At 40.0% G+C, this 25,981-nt stretch overlaps 1 protein-coding gene across 6 annotated transcripts in view; it reads right to left on the bottom strand.

The window, feature by feature from the left end:
• Positions 1–25,981, bottom strand: part of SAMSN1 (SAM domain, SH3 domain and nuclear localization signals 1) — a 98,166-nt gene that overhangs the window by 24,904 nt on the left and 47,281 nt on the right. The window contains exon 1 of one of the 6 annotated variants that reach the window (XM_080374520.1): positions 11,633–11,651. The exons of 3 other annotated variants lie outside the window; for them this stretch is intronic. Coding sequence is in view for 2 of the 3 variants with exons in the window: in XM_080374518.1 (XP_080230644.1) it covers positions 11,296–11,352 (57 nt within the window). In the remaining variant the exon portion in view is untranslated. Of the gene's footprint in view, positions 1–11,295; positions 11,474–11,632; positions 11,652–25,981 lie in introns of those variants that run through there. 2 more of the 6 variants (XM_080374518.1, XM_080374519.1) reach the window with 2 other exon arrangements.

Genomic DNA, 25,981 nt, shown 5'->3' with positions numbered 1-25,981 from the left:
AAAGAACTGTGACAGCAGCAAAGGGGAGCGCTGTCTGAGTGCAAGCTGGTTAAACACTACGTAAGCATCACAGGCTTTGATCTTTAATCCCTTAAATACCAGCATCTTTCCTCTCCTGAAACTTCCCCCTCTCCACACCAGGTGAATTCAGAGATGAGTTCTCATATTTTAAAAACGAATCACCTTGCTTCAATTAAAGTCCTTTCCCTGCTTACTTGTACAGCACAATTTTATTAATGCTGTGTGCTATCTAGATCCTGACCTTGCAGGGTTCAGCTGGATTTCTTGTGCCAGAGAAATTACTCACATGTGTGTTTGCAGGCTTTAAGTGAAGACAAAAATATGTACGCCCAAAGATGAGCTGAGAAGCGTGTAGCCCCAAGGGCTCAGGTTTAAAGGGAGCCCTGTGCCTGTGCAGCACACGTGGCGTGGGGCAGCCAGCGTACTCCCCCATCGCCTCCTTGTGCTATATGTAGCCTGCACGCAGACTCACGCAGGGAGACACAGCGTGCCCAAGGGCTTTCCTGCTCCTTCCAGCAAGCCTGGGAAGCAGCCGCAGCTGCTGACTGCAGCAGTCTCCTGCCCACCCTGGAGCGGGGCAGCAGGGGAGAGGCAGAGAACACTCCTGCCTGGCGTGACAGTGTTCCGGTCAGAGCCTCTGCGACTCAACCGTTGTACCACAACCGTGCGAGATCTTTTACAGCGGTTGTTTCGATGGCAGCGAGAGCCTCCTTGCCTGTTTTACGCTTTGCCCATGCGTGACGTGGGAGCTGGTCCTGCTCCCGGGGAGTCACCCAGAATGAAAAGCGGCTTCTGCATTCTGTGCTAGGGAGAGGCACATTTTCAGTGGAAGGTGTTCCTTCGAATGACCTTCCAGAGGAAACAAGATGAAAAAATAACCTCTAAGTCACGGTTAAATCTGACCGTCCCAAAAGCTCATTTGGTTTTTCTGAAGAGTAAGCAAACTTTAGAAAACCCTTACACAAGTTTTACTGCCATCCTGCAGCCTTATCCTTGACAACAGGTAATGACCAACAATAAGCTAATTCTAAGAAACTTGGGGGAGGGGGGAGAAAGAGAGTGAGTTTTTATTACTTTTAAATGAATGTTTGATACATCATGTTGGTTCCCCTGATTAATGTTCACAGCAAACTCAGCCATTGGAGTTGTAATGTTTCTGCAAGCTTCCCTACAGCAAAGCTTAGCCATTAATTCAGTGGCATATGTCAGCTCAGCAGAGCAAGGTCACTCTTCTCTTTCAAGGGGAACCTTTTTAGAAATAATAAAACTGACAGAAAGTTCTTTTTTGCATGCTTTATGTCACCTGAGGTTGAGTGCTGCAGTTAATATCACAGAGCTTATAAACATTCCCATCTTCAGCAGTCTCCAACCCCACCAGACTCTTGGAACCTCAACTTTTTCTCTCTCTTTTTTTTTTTTTTTTTTTTTTTTTTTTTTTTTTTTTTTAATGTAATATAGTGACAGCTTTATGTGGTGCAGATATACAGTGTGTAATCCTAAATGAGTAAAAAATGAGTAAAAAATGAACAAATCTTTTCTTAGGCTTTTTAGAGGAGAAATTTTTGAAGGCGCTAAGAGACTGCTGATACTGTACTATGCATTTAGGATGTTAGTGCTTAAAGAAAAAGATATAGGATTAGGGACTTTGTCTCCATGGCTCCTTGCACCTTTGGCTAAAAGGAAGGAAATGTAAAAAGCTACTGGTCCACCTTGTTTCCATATCACTGTTAACTGACACTGCAGGCTGCAAATTGTACATGCTTGCGATGTAGAGAATACAAAGTTAATTGGTCTATTTATGGAACAATTTTGAACTTCTAAGTAAATAAAGATGTGTTAGTTATCTGTTATGACAACTAATTGTGACTGGGACTTATTTATCGGGATACAAATATCACAGAACATGATAAGCAAAGTAACTAGCTGAAGAATAAGATCCAAACAATAGGCCAGTTTTTTCCCCCTCATTATCTCCCTTCAGACATCCTGACTACACTTGATTAATGAATCCATAGTGAGATTAGCTGAAATTGCCTTAATGGAGATACAGTACAGTAGAGAAGCAAAATTCAGTGCAGTATCTATCATCAGTCACTGTGAATTTTAGTGTTTCATCAAATCTATATGTCCATTTATTTACATTATTTTTATCTCAGAAAACAAAATAAAAATAAAATAAAATGCTATACGCATTTAATGAGTTAACTTTTGACCCCTTTAAAATTATGACCGGTGTCACCATTTTCTCCTCTTCATGTCTCTTCCCTTTCCAGAAGGATGAGTTCCGATGTTGGCTTATTGCCATCCACAGGCCAAAGTTACCCTTATCGCCCAGGGGAAGAAAGCACATGTGGCACTTCACTGCAGCCTTGCAGGCTCCAAAACCTGGACATGCTTGCACAACGCATGCCTGGGAATCTAAAACATGTTCCTTGGAAATTTGAACTCATAAAATAAATGCAATAAGCTTTTGGCTTTGGACCAGTATGGAAGCTGAAAGAAGGTTTCCAGCTCAGGGTGCCCCTGTGATTTAGCACTGCATAAGAATACTTTGTAGTGCAGAAGTTACGATGTGTTACATTCTGGGTTTTCTTTGTAGCCTAAGTTCTATAACTGTAATCCTGGGAAAAAAATCTAGTTATCTGAAGACAGGATAGCATCCTGTTTGTGTTCAGGACACATACCAGAAAGGAAAGAATACAATCAACAGCTCTTTGCGGGTACTGGGCACAGCAAATGGTCCTAGTCTAGCACGGGCATATCAGTTCCCCTCTCTCCATCTGGTTATCTTTGTGGTATGGGGTTATTGCGATCACAGCTCAGTGGAAAACTACAGTTTCATCTCACGAAAAACAAATGTACCAGATCCCTGAAGTGTGTTTTTACTCTGACACATGACAAAACTGAGACTGACCTTTTCATCCCTCCCCAGCTCCCACAACCTCTGTGAAAACCATGTGTAGTTGAGAGACACTCACCAATGAGATAATTCTACCAAGGCAGAGAGAGCAGTGAGGGCTTTGAGGTGTTCCTTGTACCCCAAATTCAAGGCCATACTCCAAATCCTACTCAAATCTGGCCTATCACCGCGAAGGGGATTGTACCAGTCATGAGGTTCTAGGCTTTCACAAACAGATAGGAATGTGTTGCCTTTTCCTTTTTCTTCAGATACTGACTAAAATCCCAAACACACAGTTTTCTAACATTTTACCACAATTACCAAGAGACATTAATCAAGCAAATGTAAGTCCCATTATAGTGACACGAAGAAAATCATGGAAACTCCCCAACAGAAAATATCAGAAGAGCTTTGTGTACTTGTGACTAGACCTGAATGCCCGCTCTACCATCATCAGTCATTTCATGCACCCTCTACACAGGCTCTGAGCTGCTCATGAACCATGTCCCCTTTCCAGCTCTGCAAAACGGTTTTTGAACTTAACATCTGATCTTAAAACAGGAGGCAGGCAGACAGAAGTATGAGAAATCCAGCACAGCTGTGGTGAGTGAAAGCAATCCACCAGTGCTAAAGCTCAGCATCCACTTTGCACAGGTGAACGCAGCAGAGAGGTGAGCTGCAAGAGCTCATCCACCTGCCTCAGCCACTTTGTCACCTCATCTTCACACATCTCCTTTTGGCTATACTGTTGCTAAGGAAAGCCAATTTCTTTGTCTTGCAGCTGCAGGCTGCCAGTGACAAAGCTCCGTCTCTACCTCAAACACAACGGTAGAGGTCTGCACTGTGGTCACCATGGCTTTTCCGTGTTTTCTGGTTGAACGACACTCCTCTAGTGCTTCTCTTCTCCCTGAAGAAGCCATGAGAAACACTGCAGTAAAACTTTAAGCCAAGTACAATTTCAGTAGCCTCATACCTCACTTGCCTTTCAACATACCTGGAAGAACAGCAACCCTGCCATACCTTCTGAATGAGGTCAGCATGACCAAGGAGAGGAACTTACAACTTCCTACAGTTCTCAAGGAAGTAACCATTCAGCATCCCACGGACATCAAATGCAGTGAGGTTACTTGGTTGTTCTTGTGAAGATGATGAAAGAGATGAAGAGATAAAAGGGTAGGAAAGGGATGAAAACTTAACCCAGAACACATAATGGTGCAAAACAGTAGATCACTAGATCTTCCCAGAGAAAGCTTGTCAGCCTCAGTGCTGGGTGAAGGTTAGAAAGAACACACCCTTTGCTATTGACATTCAGCTTACCAGAAAGATGCCAGTAAATGTTACGACTAGCAGTTAAGCAGCCTGAAGCCTGTGTACAGGTGAAGTCATTATCCAGCTTTCTATGTATCCATGGAATAAACCAAAGAGGTATGGGGGGAAAAAGTGACAGTACAGCATATAATATGTCAAAGAAGCAGCTTCCCTGAAGCAGTTAAAAATCTCCAAACTTTTCCCTAGGCTGGAGTTGCAGCCTCAGGTTTGGGAAGAAATAAAAAACTAAGAACATGTTCTTGGGTGTACTGTAAGTGGAATAAGATAGTAAAGGCTAGAAAAGTAAGAGCGAGCGGGTATACAGGAAAAATTTCACCTGTGAAAAAAATATGTGGTTATTCATCTTGCTGTGAATATCAACATATGTGACACACACCTTCACCTGATGCATGAAACAAAGTTTTCCATTAGGATGGCTTAAAGGACTTATGACTTGCTAAATATTCAGAGCATATATATTCTGTAGCCTGGTGCCAAGCAGCTAAATGTCTAGAAAAAACACTGACATTGCTAATTTGTGGAAAAGGGTGTAACTTTTTAACAACTGAAGTAATTCTGCTGTCTCTGTTGCCAGGTTTCAGAACACAAAATTTGAGAGATATGGTGAGTACCAAGGCCCAGAAGACTTACTTTCCTTCTCTGGAGTGGGAATTGCTAGGGGTTTCTGCCCACACATCAAGGAATTGATTCTTCTGGTTGAAATGTTTGCAGCCACCCTCAAACTGCTTATACAAGCTGCCTAGTGATGGCTTTACAATTACCTCAGTCTGGGTTTATTATCTGACACAGATTACTAGAAGAGTGTTGAAACCTACAGAAAACTGTGGGCCACATCCTCTGCCTGCCCTGCCTGTACATACTTACAGCTTTTTTCCAGCAATGACAGATATCCCAGACAATGTTTTATTTGGCGTATTTTGGGTTTCCTAGAAGCACAATATTGAAGTAAGTCAAGTGCTCTATAAAGCCAGTTAAAGAATTAAAAGGCAACTAATGCTGACTTATGTCACCTTGGCAGTTGTGCTACAGTGTTTAGCAGACAGTACAGTTATAAATGATGGGGTTTATAGTCTGGTTTTTAAAAATGGCTGGGTAAGGTGGCTCAGGCGTGCTTCTGGAAGTGCTCTTGCTTGCTTAGGAAAACAAGGAACTGAACTGCATTTGTCACTCTAAGCAAAATGAATATTAATGTAAAAATATTCCCTTCAGGAGACTTCCTCTCACTTGTTTTAAAATATTCTGTTATTAAGGACTTAAGCCTGGCTAGTGAAGGAAAACCAAGACAGGGAACAAATGAGAAATTGCATGAATTTTGAGCAAAGTCGGTGAAAATTTGAAAAGTGCTGTCATCAAGGGAACACACAAAAGAGGCCAGGACTGAACCAGGCCACAGATGTCATTTTTTCCTTTGTCACAAAAGCTAGTCAAGAGTTGTGTGAGCCTTCAGTGAGCCGGTGTGTTGATCTGAGCATCAAAATGTGGAGTCTGGACATCCTAACCAGCCTCCTGGAAAGGGGCAGGAGAGGGACAGCTGTTCTTTTGCCGCGAAGACTCTGGACCTTTACTTTCTGGTGAGTAATTGAGGAATAAAATTCCTCAAATTTCAAGACCTCTAGAAGAGGTATGCTAACATAGATGTTAAGACACAAACAACTTTATGGAACTGCTGTTGAAAATAAAAAAAATTGGCTGATGATCCAGAGGCAAGATGATAATATAAATGAAAAAAAAAAAAATACTAGCAGTGGTAAGACGAGCAATAATATGATTACAGAGCCTTCCACTCACAAGAAAAATAACCCAAGGTTAACTCTAACCTTGTTCCAGTTTTTTATGAAGCCTGAGGGAGAGAGGGCACACCTTCTGAAGTGTCACCTGCAATCCCTTTTTTCCCCATCTACACATACATGGTTATTACAAGTATCATTTTTTCTTTCTCTGAATCCTCCCTGATAAAGGCCCACAGGTATTTCCACTATAAACAAGGTTCTTAAAACTACTTCTCAGATGTTATCCATTCCTGCTTATTTTACAGAGTGAAAATGGATTTTGACAAATGTTCTTTCTTCAAGAGACAATGCAGTAAAGACCTTTAATGACAGAACTATGTGTCATCTTTGCCTATAAGCATAAATTTGCACAGCGGGCAGTACGGTGAAAACAGCTTATCATCAACTCATCACCTCTCATCATTGTTAGAATGAAATGCAAATGGAAACAAGGTTTGGTTGTGAAAATTAGCATCTGTGACATTAGCAGTGGTTCATTTATTCACACTCAAAATTTCAGGGAGAAAGAAAAGAATATAAAACTTGCCATTTTCAGAAGTCTACCAGTCTTTACCTTTAAAATAAAACTAAAACCCTCATCTTTCCCTACTCAAGGATAAATCCTAGTTAATATTTATTAACACTGAGCAATATCTTCATTGCAGACCTTGTCCTACAGAAGATCTAATTATGTCTTGAAATATTTTTGGTGTTTAGTTTTGCTGTATTTATTTTCTATTTACTTTTCTTTGATAAGTTTTCCCCATTGGAGAATCACAAGCCACTGTCTAAGAAAAAAGCATCACCAAAAAATTTGCTTATAGCATCTGTCTGCGCTACAGGCTCCAAACACTTAGGCAAGCGATAAACTTTACCCAGATGACAAATCCCATTGAAATCAATGGGATCACAGCTAATTTATTCATTTAAGTGTTTTCAGAATCAGGATCAGGCCTTCTGTGAAGAATATATAAAAAGAGGAAATCCTGGCCTGAACTCTATGGCAAAAATGTGCAATTGGAAGCAGGGTTTCATTTAAAGCTTATAAAAAGGAAAATTATTGGTATGAAATAGTACTAGGGGACAAAATTGCACATTAAAATATTTCCTCGTATTGGATTTGCCACTATTTCCCCATAACTCTGAAAACAAATAGTTTATCACCTAAGCAAGTGAATATTGATTTAATTAGAAGCTTGGACATATTTTTGCCTAAACAAAATGCACAGGCATTGACCCTGAATTGTCTTACACACCAGCAGTAAGCTGAGTTTCAAGCACCAAGTACATTTGGAAGCAGAATAAGGAAACAAAAATGTCTCAAACCTTTAGCATAAACATAGATCAACTGTCATGTAGAATAATGACACAAGACTTCCTTCAGTCAAGCCAGTGAAAATGGCACAAAGTCGTCTTTGCTTCAGCTTGAAGTAAAGCCAAGAATCATCAAGCAGTTCTCAAGTTTGCTGTGTCGGTAGGAATTTGAGAGAGAGAGAGAAAAGAATAGGCTGTGGCCAGCACCTTGCAACCCGTGAAGTGGACGAGGGGATGTTTTACAGATTATTTGCACCTTGCATTGTCGTTTGCACCTGTTCAAATGTGTACATCAGTGCAAAGTGGAATGCAGAGTGGCTGCTAAATGCTTTAACAGTGTTTTATCTGTATGGTGCCAGGATATGGTGCTGCCTGAAGTGTCTACAGAACAGAAGACTAGTTCCTGTGTAATTTCTCAGAATCTTTTCTCTTACCATCTTTCTAAATCTGCTTCATGCCACTCCCCAGATACACTGATGTCAGTAACTTTATAAGGGCCAAAGAGGCTAAAATCCAGATCATTTTAGGGGTCCTTCTTTCATCCTCCCCAGCCCTTTAAGGGGTGGTGGGACAGACGGCACAAACTCATAGCTGAAACACATCTAGTAAAAGCATTCCCTCCACTTTCTATAGTACTTTCCTGCTCCATAACTAAAACTCCAGCAATGCAAGAGACACGTTCTCCCTGCAGTGAGCCGGTGGCGCTAAGGCTGACTGCAGCCACCAGCATGACCATGAACCTCAGGGCGAGGTGTAAGACCTAGTTTGTTTGACCTCACCTGCTCACAAATAGTACTGCAGCTCCGAAGAGCTACACCATATAAACCAAGACATGTCACGTCTGATGGAAAAGAAAGGGGGGCAGATGGGGACGGAAAGGAAGCGCTGAGAGCTGCCTCTTGGTGGTGGTCCTGATGGGAGGTGCAGAGGCTCTGTTGTGATAGAAAGTTGTTTAAGGTCCTGGACAGACAGATAGGTTAGATTAGATAGGCTTGATAATAGAGAGCTTGGCCCATCAATTGGTTGAGTTTCTTCAATATCAAGCAGGGTATTTTTAAGCCTTTGGACTTTTCCTCTTTAGTTCAGCTACCTGGGTCTTCAGCTGATGTACAATATATAAATGTACCAACAGTTCCACAGCAGTACGTGCAGTTACAATGATAAACACTGGCAAAAGATCAGAATACTTCCAGTATCTCTTTCGAAAAGATTTCTCTCACATTTCTCTTCCAATTTTCTCTGGGATGACACGATGTAGATTTTTTTTTCCTAACAATGAATGCTTATTTATATAGTGTACATACAATGCATTCAGTAGTTATATACAAATCCATGCATAAGCAAAAACTGCCAAATATGCAAAGAAGTTACTAGCATGACTGCAGCACTATAGAAATCCTGCTGGCTAATGGAAAAAAACCTGAAATATTACTATTTCATGGCTTAATATCAACCCTTTCACAGCAGACACTGAGAGTTGCAAGATGCTGCTTTTTGTTTGTGTAGCACCTAACACATCTGCAGAAGTCCCTTATGCACCACAGTAATAAAGTAAATGCATTGCAGGTAGAGAATTGCCAGTTAGATACTGATAATCTGTGTTGATCCTGCATCGGTCATTGACTTGCCCACCACTGCTAGAGGGCAGGGAGAGCGAATTGCCTCAAGAAGTGTTTTACCAGCTTTGCATGGTATTCCTTCATCTTTATCAAAAGACATAACTGGATGCTGATATTCTTCATGTTAGAAAGTGATACACCCAAAAGGATTAAAAAGCAAATGTTGGTGAAACACTTGAATTAATGCACAGAAATTCATACAATTGTGATAAAGATAACCGGTCACCGTGGTTAAGATTCATTTACCTAAAATGATCTTTTTGGTGTCCTTTTTGAGGGCCTAAGGTAGCAAACCTGATTTTCACTTAACACTCCAGACCTCACAGCTCTCCCACAGGTCTTGCGTCAGCCCTGTGCGGATGCTGGGAGACACTGGGTCTAAGCTGCCTAAAGACAAGGTGAGGTATCCCAGGAACCCCACAGTGACAACAGCATCCTGCCCTGCGTGTATGAGGAGGTACCAAACGCTGCCTGTGCAGAGCAGCGGCAGCCAGGAAGTGATCTAGGGAAGTCTCTTGTGAAATCCCATAACTTCTGTCGGGAGGTAAGGACCTGCGCCCCTATTACCCAATGCAGTATTAAGCAACTTAAGTATTTGCGTTGCTTCCGTGGAGCATATTTCAAAACATGCTACAACAAGCAAAGTTTTCTATTCCATGCAGCATGGGGTTGTGGCCTCCCATGCCTTTTTGATGAACAGTGTACTCAGCAAAAACGTGCTCATTGTGGAAAGTTTTCACAATTCTGTGCAAAAGTGGGACTGGAGTAGGTGGTGTTTCAAAGCACGCTACAGAGGCAGAAGACATGATGAGCCACTTCACCAAGACATTTCCATTTTTGTAAACATTTACAATAAGGCAAAGTCAGCACGGCAAAGTCAGCAGGTTTGACACTCAGTCAAGTGGTTAGACTCTTTTTATCACTACTTTACACATACGGTGAATCAAATCCATGACCATGATATACATAAATATATTTGAAAAGCCACAATGCCAGCATGTTAACAGCATGGAGTGCATTCATGAATGAGTAACTAACTGTATCGAAAAAAAAAACCCAAACAAACCTCAAAAAATGAAAATCAGACTGTTGTTAGGGAATGTCTTATTCTGGAAGAAGAGAGTGATCGAAACTGGCTTTTGAAAACACTTAACAGATGGGAAAACAAAGCCCGTCCACAGAGTCTCTCGTGGACATTTCTTGCTTAACCTATAGTGTAATTAGCTGTTAATTATACTTCTTCCCTGGCATTAAAAACAGTATGATGATTGAACAGAAGAAAATGCATACCATAGTAGCCAGTGAAATGCTTTAAAAACATTAAAATCTATGGGAAAACGGGTTCACAATTGTTTCAAATCCATGGAAAAACATTACTTTTAATTGTTAATGAGTCATAGTCTAAAATCGCAAGTGCAATACACAAAAGCCAGTGCTGTATAAAACCAGAAGACATTCCTGCTGGAACAGTGCCTGCAATAATCTTTTAGGACACAGAAGTCACTAAGTGAAGTGTATTCCCAAGCAGTGAGAAGATGGGTCTGTAAACTTGGAGACACTGAGTTACTGAAAGCAGAGATACACTACAAGGCTCCTCTAATCTCTTGGTTAAATTGTCAGCACTGATAAACTGAGGCAGAAATGGATACTGAGGCACTGGGGTCTAGCAGTAGCCATTTCTCTTCAGGCTTCCAATACACTTGCAAAGGTAATTTTGCACCCAGTCCAGGGACTGAAAAGAAATTTCTAGCACAGGACACATTCTTATGCATCTTACAAAACTCTCACTTTCTTTCTTGCAATTCCAGTTTGTGGAAGGTGTCCAGTGTAGCACATTATCAATTTATTCAGAGTATTTCTTTCAGGCTGAAAGGATGATCATTCCCAGAAAAGTGAAGATGACAAACACCGATTGCCAAGTCCCTCTCTTCTTTTGGTTATGGTGGTGCAAAAGCAAATATATTAAATAAGGAACAAATCTGAAAGCTTTTCTAATTCTTCACTGATTCTCAAACTTCTGTTGAACATCATCAGTTTATCATAGATAAGAAAGAGAAAGGGGATTTTTGCGAGATGCTCTGTTAAAAGCTGATGCAGAACATGTAACTATAGACAAAGCCCAGTACCAGGACTCTTTAGCACAGCTATAGCAGCTTCACAATCATGATTCATTGGATTGGATCATTACTGTTATAAAGTGAGTATATACTGAGATTATAGCACCAAGGCACTTGCTAACACATCAAGAAACCCTGAAGCTAGGATTTAAAAGGAAGTCTTCCTTTTAAAATTTGCTAAGAATTCCTCTTATTATTCATTGGCAATAAAAATTAAACATTCTTACCTTTGGCTTTTGACTTTTCTCTTTATCAGACACATTAGATGGTTTTCTCTTCAACATTTTTAATTCACGCTTATCCAGATGAACTGTAACTGCTACTACCTTGCAACCAAACTAAGCACAACGAAGCATACTACACATGCATACACCGGTTACACAGTTCCTTATTCTGTCAGGATGTGACCTCACACGGCTGCTTCGCGGCACGGGTGAGCAAGCTGAAGTCTTTAGGGAGGGAGTGAAGAAGGGGGTGAGGAAGTGACGGGGAAGAAAGAGAGAGGCACTAAGATTTGTTGAAAATGAGGATAAAGTTCAGAGTGAGAAATGCTTTAAAACTGACCTCCTTCTGTGTCACTGTCAGGCCTCAGTAAGACTTTGGACAACCTCAAGAAAATTGTCCTCTTTTCCTTTCTCATTTTTCCTCACTCAGCCTTGCGGCACTAAGTGCACCCTTCATTTCAACATGTGCTGGGACTCGAATATGAAGAAGGTGTGCTGCTGTTCAGAGGACCAAGGGTGATTATTTGTCCAGAAAAAAAACCAACCAACCAAAACACAAAAAACAACCACCAGCAAAAAACCAAACCACTGTGCACCTGTGGTACATGGTCTGGCTGGTCCCTAACACCTCCCTTTCTCTCCTAGCTCTACAGGAATGCAATAAAAGCAATGAGATTAAAGGTCACTGTTTGGTAGAGAAGGGATGTTTTCTAAAGCCACCTTTTTCTTTTGCATGATGGAATGAATTTTTGCCATTCATCACAGAATTTGGATGCCCTGAAACAGCACTTTTCATTCCTCTGTTGTCTTTGATTTGGTGACAAAGCCACAAGGAGAAAAGGCAAGTCTAACAGGTGGCTTACAACAAAAAGAGAGAGGAGAATGGCAAAGGTCCTTTATACCCTCTTGAAAACCAGTCCAGAGGGTAAAGTGGATGTATTATTTTTTTTTATTATTTTTTTGAATTTCTGCTTAATTTTGCTTGATATTATTTGCTAAAGTCAAACAAACAAAATTCCTAAGTATCCTAAGTAAGACTCGTGGTGAAACATAGGCCGCAAAACCTGAAACCATGAAAAATTCCCAATTTTTAGCTTAAAGATGGAGGCAAATTCTCAATTTCAAACCTCGAACTTTTGGTCCATCCACAGAGCATCAATTAAATTTTAATTTAACATTACTACAAATAAAAAATTACATGTATTTCTAAATAAGTTGCAAGAAAAAGTTTCAAGAGTAAGTGTCAAGAAAAAACTTTGGTATGAATTTTTTTTCCCCAAAATTTTGATAATATTATTTCAAAATTATTTTTTTGTTGAGAAAATGTATTCTAAGCAACCTTTACTTATCATTTTGTCATAGATAAAAGCTCTTTTAAAAAAGCAAGTCGCTGTGAAGGTCTCTTGCACCAACTAAAAATTCAGCTGTCGTGAATCCAAATACCCAATGCACAGTCACGTTTCTTGCTTTATGTAATTTTTAATACTGGATCTGGTTGAACTCAAATTTAAAGGAATGTTAAATCAAGGAACCATCCAAACCAAAACCCAAAAGAACTGATGGTTGAAAGCCAGTAAGAAATGCACAGGTCTCATTTCTTAGAATCGCCTTTGCCAGTAAACGCTTGTGAATTTTAAAGCATGCGTGAGGAGACAATGCTAGATAGGCAAGTAGTCTTTTGGCTGAATTGCTCTTTTCTTCCTCTGTCATACGAATACTCCAGGGAGGGATAAGACACTGCTCATCATATGAATTACCATTTCAGTTTGCTTCTTCTATTTAAATATTTAAGAAAAGTTTTGGAGGCTGCCTTGGATGCCCATGGATGGGCAACTGAATGGGCTTAGACTGACTGATGAGAGAATAATTATTATATTCTAACCGTATAATAAGTTTTTCCTTTACAGACTTTCTAAGAACCAAATTGGTAAAAAGGGGAGGAGGAACTGGGGTTAAGGTGCTGAAATGCTGCTCAGTTTAATGCAAGACTGTTCTCCAGGTTATTGGATTGCAGTGGAGTATGTGTTGAACCTCAACCCATTAACCAAGATGTTTCACTTCACATTTTAGTCAGCACTACACTCATGTAGATTAGAGTTGAATTCATTATTAATTTTATTAATAATAACATATCAATCAGAGTCATAATAATTGTTATAATTAGTAATCAATAATTAATTGATAACAATGATGAACTCTGAGAGGTATTTTTCTTTTCTAGATCTGATAACACTGCCTGAAGTGTCCATTGACGTTTCTAACCATAAGAAGGCTTGACCATGGATACTTAATTAGCCATAGTAATTCAGTAGGGCCATATGTTGTTATAAAAGCTGTATGCATGTTTAATAGTAATTAAACCTGATTGTTTATGTACATAGATGTATGTTGTAGTATACTTTTTCTTTTTAATCTGACCCAAGCATGAGGATTAAATCAGACTCTGCTGATCATTAGACTGTGATTTCCTGTCTCAGGCCATTGTTAAAATCTTCATGATTAATAAAATGGGAACTCATCTGACGAGTAATATATGAGCTTCCTTTCTGTAGAATATTTATTGTTAAACAGGAGGAAAGAGGCCATTTCAAGAGATATAGTACCCACCCATATCTATTTCCTTTCTTCATCCACATATCAGAAAAATTATAGCAGCTTGAAAGCTGACCTGATTATGTTCTTGCCCTTGGAAGGCTGACCCACACTAGCTTTAAAAAGTAAAAAAGCAAAGAAAATCAAACATCTATAACATTAAGTTCATTTAATTTAGTTAACCGATGCATTTCAAAAGGACCTCTTTTGAATTAAAAATTAATAATAAGCTGGGTGCTTATATCCTCTGTATTTGAAGCTAATTTTTCAAAAGGGAATGAATATCTATGCAAAATTAAAAGAAAAATTCTCTTACATAGTTTTCCGTTGGACATGACTGCAGGTAACATATTCCATTTCCTCGCTGGTCTTTGAACCTGATCCAAGCCCCAGTGAAATTAATAGAAGTTTTTCAGGTTAATTTTATGGGGCTTGGATTGACTCCTCCATCCTGAAATACCCAGGCAATGTCACTCTTCTGTGTGGGAAGTCCAATGGGGAAAAAGGCTATCCACTTAAAAATAATTAAGATGACCCCATGAGAATGATTCCCACTGCCATTGTATTTATAAAAGGCAACATACCTTATAGCTTATTATTATCATTGTCGAGTTTTAATGAATGGACCGTGATGAATGGTCCTGGACATTCCAGTGCTTTATGTGCCTTCCTCCCACATGATGTCAAGTGCCACAACAGCTCCATAACCTCTCAGTGGCTCCATCTATTTCCCTTGCTCTTTAAAGGAGAGATCACTTCCAGCCTAAACAGCAGGTGTAAGCTTATCCTTTCAATGCTTGGTTATTGAGACAAAACTAAAAAGTAGGGTGCAAAGTAGATTGAAGGGTTTAGTATACCGGCCACCTGTCAAAAAGCAAATGAAAAGAGATTTTTTTCGTATTAGCAACTCATTTTTTATTGTCTGTCAGACAAACTTTGTCCGAGTTTAACTGGAGACTCAGAGATACCTTGGGGCTGTACATTGCTTTTCCTAATGCTAAGCAACTCTAGAGTGTGTTATTCTGTTTATTTTAATTAAAATAAGACTTGTATTTTGTACAAGAAAGGAATCATGCCTTCAGCCTGTGCTTTTATGTCCATGGTTCTCCCTGTATGATCTAGCTCCCTTAGATATTGCAGAAATCTCAGAATAGCAAGTGGGTCTGAGTGAATAATTTGCAGTGAATAATTTACTTAATAAATTTAATCTTTATTTCCTCAAGGAACGTTCATGAGCAGAACACAATTTCCTCCTATGTATTAATTATGGGCCAGAACATAGCTAGATACTTCCCTCTCCTGGCCTAATCTGAGCAAGGGCCAGCCACGGTTACAGTCACTGCTACTCCTCAGCAGAGTAACTACCTCCATAAACTACCACGGCAAAGACTCTGCAGATACTAAAAGGAACAAGTGTAGAAAAATGGAGTTAAGCCCTCCCTCCCCTGCCAACAACTCATGAAAGAAGGCAGATATTGCAGGCTGGGCTGTCTTTATAACTGTTTAAACAAAACTGTCACTTTTAATCTTAACTCTGAAGACTGAGGCTGATTTTCCATTGGGATGTTGGGGAATGGAGCTGGATGCTTAAGGTCCCATCTCTGAAACTCCCACACTCACTGCAAACTCATCACTGCCAGCATTCAGAATGGTAATGAAAATTGATCCAAAACGATTAGGGGCTTCATGCAACAAAGTATGTAACTCCCTATTGAATAGGCTCCTATGTGATTTTCATCAGGAATAAAAATGAAGAAGCTACAGAAACTCACAGTCTTCGACAGAAAATACGGGATTAAACAATATTTTAAGTTGACACCCTTGACCTGGCAGTGTGTTGACACTATATCAAGAAGACTCCTATCCCATGAAAAGCATAATTCTTATGAAGCCTGCAGAAACTGGCTATTCCGCAAAGCTAATAATTAACATCTGAAGTTTTCTTCAAAAACTTGACCTTTGTTAAATAATTTACATTGGAGGGATATTTATTGTCTTACATCCACTGAAGCAGCATGTGGGAGCAACAACAGAGCAAAGTCTAAACTTGTTTAAGCAACTGTCAGGGTGCAAAGCAGCATCAAGACAAGTCCCTGGAATTGTGAATTCAGCCTCTCTCACACTATTTGGCTTCCTTCTCTTCCTGAAAAAAGATTTTTGACATTTTTCCTTCTCTTATGCTAATCCTTTGCCACTAAGGTCAACGGAGACACAAAGAAATACGGCAGGGGCAGGCTATAGAGCATCACTATGAGAGCTCCTACCATATTTAAAGATGTGTCTGGTAAAAAAAAAAAAGTAGTTGCTACTCTATGAGTAAGAAAAAGTGTCTCATTGCCAGGCCCTCAGACTGTGTCCTTGGCATGCTCCCAACACCAGCTGGCCTAAAGTGAAAACGAAGTACCAAGAACTTATCTCAAACTTTGATCCCAACACATTCTCATGCATTAGCAGTAGATGAACAGATCAGTCATACCTACACTATGTCAGGTTAGTAGTAACACTAATAAAAATCTATACTATTGTGACAGAAGGATTCTCAAGGAGATTGGCTTTCACCTATTGAACAAATCCCTTTCTTATTACCTTCAAGAGTAAAAGCCAAAGTTGTATCTATATCTTCTAGGTATTCCTGTTGGGAAAACTCAGAGTCAGCAAGGTTGGTGTCTTATAAAACACAGCCACAGCCTTATTCAGCATCCATGTAATAATTTCCAGCAGAAATATATGCATCACTGGTGGTTTTCCTGTACAATTTATTGTAAGCAGAACACACTTTACTGTCTGTGATGATAACAGAAAGCAACTGGGCAGGATGCTGCTGCTGTGGGTTCAGGCATGTAAGTGAAAAGCATGCTGCTTCTCAGAGTGAATGTTAAAATGATGCTTAAAGCTACATGGCAGCGTTCACGCCTAGAACATCTCAATGGGTTCTGTTAGTGAACACTGTGATTACTAATCAGCTACAAGGGCATTTTATCCCACATAATTTACAGGTTTATTTGACTGTTGTTTTATAGTTATCCAGCTGAAGCTCAGACTCCCAGAAATGCATTTACAGATAAAAAGTGACAGCTGCCTTGCACATCTATTCAGAAAGCTCAAATATGAGATTTTCCATAAAGGGAACTGATACAAAAATAAATATAGGCTCTCTGTTTTAATCTCATACACAAAACGTGACATGTTTCATTTGGCATTTAGAAGACCAACAACACACCAGCACTGGCAGTGCAGCAGGAGGTTTATCCAAGCTCTGTACATGATGTCTGCAAGCCTATCTCTGATTAGAATCAATATCAACAGAAGTAAATTTTGATTAACTGTAATGCGCAACCTGCTGTCAGGAAACTCTTTGTAGTTTGAACCATCTTTTACAAGTAAACATGTCCTGCTGAATTTCTTCACTGATGGCAGAATGTCAAGCGGCTGTGCCGTCACAGCTTTAGAACTACTGTGCAGATGCTAACATGAAAAGGAATAAAGTGTGATACACTGCATATTCACTTGTGGTGCTTCAATTTCATTTTACTTCCAGAGGAAAATGCTATTCTCCCTTTCTCCTTGAACATGGTTTCAAGTTGGTCGTAAACATAATTTGGAAGGGACAGAGAGGGACAAGATGGCTTTATTTGTAGTTGTGTTTTAAAACACAAAAATGCTTCATCAAGAATAAGGTGATCAGTTTTAGTCTTACATTTTATTTGCTTAGAACACTCTGCACCAGACCTCTGGGCTTATCTGTTGCAAAACTTGATTCAGGTGCTAACATTAATGGCCATATCCTCAAACCAAGCAGGATGTGGGTCAGGCTAGCTCCATCAGCAGACCTGCCAAATCACTCGTACTGGAAATGAGACAAGCAGTTGATTTGCTCTCATGCTCACTTCCAGCCCGAACCGCGCTGCACGGAGCTCTGGTTCCTGCTCTGTACGTCCTGTCTGGCAGGTGTAGCTGGTTACCTCGATCCATCAACTGCTTGGTCCAGGGCAGGGCTGATGGAGGGTGGGCAAGCTGCAGCCATGCTGAGCTCTCCCATAAAGAAGAGGAGGCACTTTTCCTGCTGGATTTCAGCACTGAGTCCCTCACGGAGGAGGACTGGCCAGGTGACTGCTGCACTCTGTGCCGGTCATGGCTAGTGCCCTGCTTGCCTCACTCAGGGCTTCAGGGGATGCTTTGGACTGTGGCTGGCTGGTCACGATTAAGTTGCCCCAGGTCAGCTGAGCCTCACTAATGGGGAGGGAACTTGCTCTTAGCCCATCAACAAGATGAAGTGAAGCACAGTCACATAAATTTCTTTCATTAAGGGTTTAAGATAACATGCTTTATCTCAGGCTGTGGGCTAAAAGCGCTCACAGGGACAGTCATGGTACTCAGTAGGTAAAAGGTAATTACTTACGTGTCAGTAACTTGTCTTTGGAGAGAGAAGGGAATGGAAGGGGGAGGCTGTCTCCGAAACTGTGCTCTGTGGAAAGAGAGATGGATCCTTTGCCTCTTCACAAACACCCCACTTTTCTTCCAGATTCCCTCCACCAATCTTCATCTTTTTTTCATTGTCTTATCGAACTCTTTCCCCTCTCACTTAGTACATGAGCTTTTGACTCATGCCTTGCATACCACTTCTCTAGAGAATTTTTTTTTACCTCCTACTCTCACCTATTTGGTCCTTTATTCTTCTTTATTTCATGTCTTTTCTGTCTCCTTCACCTTACTGCTGCCACAGAAAGCAGAGGTTGATGAAAAGGAAAGAAAACTTCCCTCCCAAAGCTCCATGATCTGCTAAAAGTTCCACTGAGCCTCAGACAGCCAACTGGAGGGCAGTCTTACTCCAGGAGCAGCAAAACTCCAACAGCTAGGTACAGGCCTGTTTGTACAAACTGGTGAAGAAAACTGTTAATCTTACGCTCTTCTAGTTTGGGAGGTGAAAGCTCACGAAAACCTTTGAAACATCCTTTCATTCAAATACACCTATAAAACTAAATAATAATACCTAAACCCCTAAAAAGTAGCACAGTCATGTACCATACATATACAAACTCATTAGATTAAGAAGATAAAGTTTTAAAGCCAAGGAAAGGCAGAATTAATGCTGTGATGTCTGAATCTCACCCCATGCGTGCATGTATATTTATGATTCAGTTATAATGATGCAGCTTTAATATTTACCACATTTCTTCTATTGAATGGCTGTCTTATTCAGTGCAAAGGATGAATCTGAATGGAGGTGAAATAATAAGTGCAAATAAAGTGTTTGAACTTCTGCCCTTTGGTGCACAAATGTGTTCTTGCTTGTGCAACACCCGTCTAATGTGTAACATAACATACTGTCACCATTTTGCAAAGGAAGCCTGAGGCAGAGAAGTTAAGTGATTTGTATAATATCACGCAAGAGGTCTGTGGAAGTGCAGGGAATTGAATCTGCATTATCCACGCCCTTAATCACTGGATCATGATTCACAGAGTTAAGGAAGCTATGCTTCTACCAAGAACTGGAATAAGGATTTATTTTGTCATTAAAGTTCAGTAAAATGGTAAGAAATTGTATTAAAATTTATTTACTTTGTAGTTGATCACTGACTGCACATAATCCTCAGGTTTTGACCCTGTGGTTAGGTATGCAACAAGTTCGAGTGAATGTAGCTGCAAGTGAAGTTTTGGGAGTTTGACTTCAAGGCTTTCTGACTAATCTGAAATAATCTGAATAATATCTTGCCTATCTTAAAATGGCCACCAGAATTAATTGATTCTGCCCTTTTCCACCTGTACATATCTTGCTGTAGGACGTAAGCTGTCATCTGTATTTATCTGAGAGTAAGATCTGTCTTGTGAGCTAGCGTGGCAGCGAATGCACAAGTCCCTGCCGTAACTGAGGGCACACATATTGCCGTATTGCCATGCTGGTTAATTTTTAGGGGAGTTCTGTGGAAGCAAGAATGATCTGTGAGGAAGGAAATCTAGGTATTAGAACACCTACACGATCCAGAGCTAAATACAGAAAGCCTCAAAATATCTGATTATTTTTTTTTTATCTCATGATCTTAAACTATCTGAACTCTTGATTTTCCTACTTCCCACACACTGTTTGTCGTCATTTCTTGTGGTATGCTACCAAATGTAAGTTGTAAGTAGAAGTGAACGAGAAGTTTCATGTAATTTAACCTAATCAATTTGGTCCTTTCACAAAAAATATTCAGCCAAATTTCTTCAAATGGATTGGAGTATAAGCACGTCCAGCAAGAGTTATGTTATGTTATGTTCAAGTTTCCAATTTGCTTTGCTCATGTATTAGGGAAGGTGAACTTCTTTCAGTCAATTAAATGCCTACAGAAATTCAGTCCAGAAATTTCATTACCATGGGTGAATTCCTTTCAAAATAAAAGAGAATACTCAGATACAAGTCATTGCCCAGTTCTTTCTGAAAAGCCCTGGTCTTTGTCTTCTAATGATCTGTTCCTATACCTGAAGGTATTTAAATAGTAGAAATAGAGGTGTGTCCACTGTGTCTCCATTGTTTCACTACCAATCTTATTTTCAAGCCTTTATTCTTGTTCATCTTACCCACAACTATTTTTTCAAAGCTGGATGAAAATGCAATATTCAAATTAAATTTTCAGTTTCTAAAAAAAAAAAAAAAGTTTGAAATTATGCAAGACATACCCTGCTTTAGGAGAATGCCACAACAAAAATATTTCTTTTACTGGACTTTGAAACACGTTCATTATAATAATGCTGCAGCCCTGGAAATTTTAATGCCTTTCTGGCACTGAAAATTCTCACTTTTCCATTTATGCCATTGCTGAGCACTGATACCATGAGACTTTTCCTACATTTCTGTGTGAGGGTGATGAAAACAGAACCAATGACTTCTGATTTATGAAAGGCATATTTCACAAACAGGCTTTACAGGAACACTTCAAAGCACACAAAAAAAACTTACCAAGGAGAATAACTTGCTCAACCTACACTCACAAAACAAGCAAGTAAACATAATCAGCTCCTAATCTAGCCCAGAACTTCCAGAAAATTAGTGTACCCCAAAAGAAAAGTTATTTGAATTAGCTGGGGAAGAAGACAAGGAATACCAGGCACTGTTGTATGCACTGATATCTACCACCTACGTATTCTTGTAACTTAAGGTCAGTGAAGATTGTTCAGTCATCTTAGGTTGTGGCTTCCTTACCAGAGCCTTAGCCTCAAAATCCTTACCAAATTAGTCATGTGGGTAGCACTTTAATTTCAACTTCATCAGGGACACTGGAAAAATCTGAAGCTAAGCTTCTAAGCTTGCTTGTTCCCCCGGATGAAGATGAGCACGCACAGAAGGTATACTGAGCTAAGCCCAGAGAAAATTAAACACTGTGACTACAAATGGGAAGCTTTTCACCAACTCAACAAGCATAAGATCAGGCCGAAGTTTAGGTTTCAAAAGTGAATCTATGCAGAAGTAAAACTGCATCACTTTGTGTAAGGAGATACATTGTATTTAAAAATTTGCAGTCTTGGATAGGCAGATGCCAGGGCATCTGATGGCTTCACTGGTCAAAACATTCCTGCCAGCATCAGAAGCTAATGCATTAGCACAACACAGGATGAAAACACACCTTATATTAGCGGATTCACTTAGCAGGAGCACTGCTCAAGAAGAATAACATATATTTTTTGCTTTCTGTGGTGTATGGGAAGAAATTATAGCTTTTTTTTTAATATAAAATAACAAGAAGAAAAATGTCAATTATAAGATATTGGACTCACAACAGATCCTCAGAAGGATAATATTACCACAGCATAGGTACATAAAGCAGCAGACAGACAATACAATCTATTTCTTTCAGTATGCAAAAGTGCATCATTTTGGCAATTCCAAAGGATGTTAATAGGAAGTCATCCTTTCATCAGTTTGTTATCAACAACTGCACTTCATTTAATTATATTTTGACTCTTCATCATGTTTCATGAAGCAGGTAGGATTCCTTTTTGCTATTAAGAATTCATATGCCATTTACAAAGAATAAATATATGAAAGGCACAATTTTCCCTACACTTCCAACAATTATATTACCTTCATACTACATTCATGACAGCAATCCAAATTAACCTTCCATTTCTCTCTCTAGCTGTAGCTCTGCAGTACCTACAGCTATGTCAGAGGAAACCCATGAAATCTGCTGAGGTGAATTGAAATGTTCTTCTGCAGTTATTTGTAACCATATTAAAAATGTTGTGGTATTTTAAAATATCTTTTACTGCAAATAAATTCACTTAATTATCATTCTGCCTTATATATACTAGCAAGTACTAGCAATCCAACTTTACAGAACAGTCCAGCAATGTTTGGAGGGAAAAGTTTGGAATTGTTAAGCTTTTTAATAGAGTTAGGTATACATGCCTCTAAGATTAATGGAAAGTGTGACATAATTCCCTGTATAGCTATGAAAATTCTAGTAAGGTATTAAAAATATAAAATAGGACAAGAGTTACCATAGTGAAGAGCAGCATCACCAGATTTTTCATGTTTTTTAAAACCTGCTTTGAGACTGCATGGTCAAAGTCACCACAGATGACACTAAACTTTTCACATTACTATGCAGGAAGTAGCAAAAATCCCTGTAGGGTGCAGAATGGCAGCGGCAGATACTTGCTATCAGATACTTGCTATCAGCACGGTGCAATGGTGCAGCTATAGCGAGGCTGGACGCCCTCCCAGGCTCCTCTCTTCCAAGCACAAGGCTTGAGAGATGAAGCCTCATGCTTTAAAAAGTGATTTTCTCTCACATTTTGTATTTTACTGAAGAAGCCATACAATATTTACCAACTTCCTGATGTAATAGTTTCTTAAATAAAGCTCCCTGTGACAGGAGGCAAAGTAAGACTCTACAGACACTGAAGCATCAGGAAAATGAGTGCTCTTCAGTTCACTAGCATTTCTATCTTTTTGGCTGAGTTCGTGTTTTGCTTGGTATTTCCAGGAAAAGTAAACACTGAAAGTCAATCACAGATCTTGACTTTTCTCCAGTTTTAAAATCTAAGCTGTTCCAATTTCACCACCATTTGACTACGACAGACGTGCACAAACACATTTCAATCTCCACCTCCTTACAAGGTTTAAAATTCAAAATAAGCTTTCACATGTTTCTGAGACTGAATTTGAACGGGAAAATAGGGAGTGCCTTTGAATTTAACCATGTGCTAGATTTAGCTGTAGCACTGTTCCTTTTTGTCTATCAGTTCACGCATCTTTGAAGACTCCGCAGTCTGAGGAGCACGGGGGCATTTCTGCGAGAGAGATGCTGAGCACACAGGCTGAAGGGCTGAGCTGGGCGACTGATGGGGAGAGCAGGGTAACAGATGAAATTAGCTAGAATGTTATAAAATGCAAAAGGAAGGCTGTCAGGGGCTTGTCACTGAAGATATGACAAGATGAAAAAGAAGCAGCTGGGGACAGTTTCATATCTTAGAAAACAAAGAGTGTTTTCACAGCTGAACACCCATCACGATGGTTCTGACTGCTTTGCTTACTGCCACCCTTTCAGCTGCTCTTCATCTCTTCCCCAAGCAAAGATTTTGGGCGTCAGCTTAAGTACAGGACTTCCTAACATGAGTAGAAAATAGATTTACACTTGGTGAAGACCTGTCTTCCTATCTTCTCACTGAAATAGGAATAAGTAAGAGCTACAGATTTTCAAACAACCACTTGTTACTGGCACTGAAGCAGCTAGAGTGACCAGAGCACTTGAAAACCAGTGTCTCAGAAAAGCAATTTGGGGATTTCCAGGCACTCTTTTTAGCGCTACATTTGTGCCAAATAGGGATTCAAAATGCAATTGAGAAAGCTCTTCTAAGGCATGTTCAGGTGTCTCTCAACAGAAAGGCATTAGATGAAGAAAGGAAAAAATGCAGAAAACAGACAAATTGCTTAAGAAAACTGAGCAGCCAGAAAGTCCATTAAAGCCGACAGCATTCTAGAGCACAGGAGAAACTGCTGGCTGAAGTGAAGTAGAAATCTTCCTGCAGCCATTCTCTTAGCTGTGCAAATGGTAAATGCAGCTTTCAGCTTTGAAGTGGATTTTGCTAAGGAAGAGCATTCTCTGTCCTGCTTGTTCATTACCAGCTGTCCGCACTCTTCCCCCCTACTTCACTAACCAAGAGAACAATGATCCGTCACCGGCATCACAACAAATCCAAAATCCTGTGTAAACCTCAAGGCAACATACAGCACCTCTTTGAGAACCAAGATGATTAGGAGCAGCAGAGGCAGTGCAGAGTGCGGGGTAAGAGCAATTGTGGCGAGCAAGCAAGGCTGGGATGGAGCAGCAAGGAACCAGAAACTATTAAGTAGAACATGTCAGGAAAAGCTTGGACAAGAAAATGTCCAAAACCAGAGCTGGAAATAAGTGTTTCTTGAACAAACAAATGAGTGTCAAACTAGACGTGTCTACTAAGGGTCAAAGGGAGATGCTGAGAAATGGCTTGTCTGGCAAGAAAACAAGCCAGAGCAGGAGGAAAGCAGAAAGCCACAAAGTCACTCAAAAGGCAGAGAACCACGGCCATAATAGCAGGGCTAAAATAACTGTGATTAGACCAGAACACATTCCTCAGAGGAATATGGAGAGAATGAACACAGACATCGGCATCAAGTCACTTGCAGTTTTCTTAAACTTACTGCTCATTCCATCACAATGCAATACATTCATATTGGAAAGAAAGCAGTCTTTGGAAGATTTCTACTCTCCTCATAACCTGAAAATGGGATGTGAAAGTATCTTGCTTTGCAGCCCCCTTAGATTTTTTTCTTCCTAATCACCAAATTCCCAGGTCTTCTCTGTCTTGGGAAATGACCATCATCTTTTCATTCTCACTGAATACCAAACACAGGTTGAAACAGATAAATATTCTTATGGTATCAATGACTAAATCCTTCTTCTGTGAAATGCAACCATGCTTCTAAGATACAGCAAGAAGAGAAACCCCCTTCCAGCAGCTCTTGTCTGATTTATCTCCAACAGGAGACGTTGCCTGCTCTCCCTTTCCTGTAAAGGATGCCTGTGTCAGCCTGCAAGCACAGCTTCCACCTTGCACAGTTATTGGGAGAGCGGGTGGGTCAGCCAGTGAAGCAGCATGTTAAAGTATTGAGGGAGAGGAGAAAGGGACTCATTAGCTTTTTTCTCTCTGTCTCCGGCTGTCCAAGACAGTCTGGGAACACTTTTATGAAGAGGACCCCTCAGCTGTGACCCCACCGTGTGCTCCACACTGTGCATGTTTCAGGGCCAGTCCAGCCCATCAAGCTCCTGTACTTTCCAAGCTTCTGACTCTGGGTTTTCCATGCCTTACACAAGGTTGCAAAAGTCTTACGTAATTGCACAGATTGAGAAAAAGCAACAGAAGGCTGAAAGGGCTTGTATAAAAGTCATATAGACGTGAAACTTCTAAGTGTACTACTTTGCTAGGAAGATCTTAGCGTACAAGTAACAGAAGGGCAGCTTCTAGTAACCACAATTTAAAAAATACAAAAAAGGAGGAAAAAAAAATCTGACAGACAGCTGAACTGTTTTCTGCAGGGCTAAGCTTGAGGAATAAGAAGTGTAAAACCCAATAACCTTTCACACTAAGGCCACGTGAGCGTTAAAGTGGTGTCTGGACAGTCTTCCATCCTCTGCCTGATTTTCAGCTGATTTATCACATTACAAACACCGGCCTGGATCCCTCATTTCCCTCCTCAACATACTTTGTGATAATATGAAAATGTACAGCATAGTAGTTTCTTTATTGAGGCATAGGGTTTTTTTTCCTTTTTTGCTGAAGTATTCAGTATTTTTTAAAATATATTCTTCCACTTTTTAAGGAAGAACTATTTACAAATTAAATATCTTTAGGAAGAGTATCAGTAACAATAAATTCACATGGCAATTCTGACACACCAAAAAAAAAAAACCCGCTGTGTTGCCCCTAGCACAATTTTGACCAGCCGCTAATTATACTATAAACAGCTGAATAATGCAGAAAAAAAATGACCTATGTCTAAGTTAACTTTGCACAAAGTTGCTAACGGTGGCACTGTGGCTATAAAATGGTAACACAGCACACTCAGTTCTGTATTTAA

The sequence above is a fragment of the Falco punctatus genome (genome assembly GCF_963210335.1).
Source record: "Falco punctatus genome assembly, chromosome: 2".
Lineage (NCBI taxonomy): Eukaryota > Metazoa > Chordata > Aves > Falconiformes > Falconidae > Falco > Falco punctatus.
This window is presented reverse-complemented; position numbering and strand designations above follow the sequence as displayed.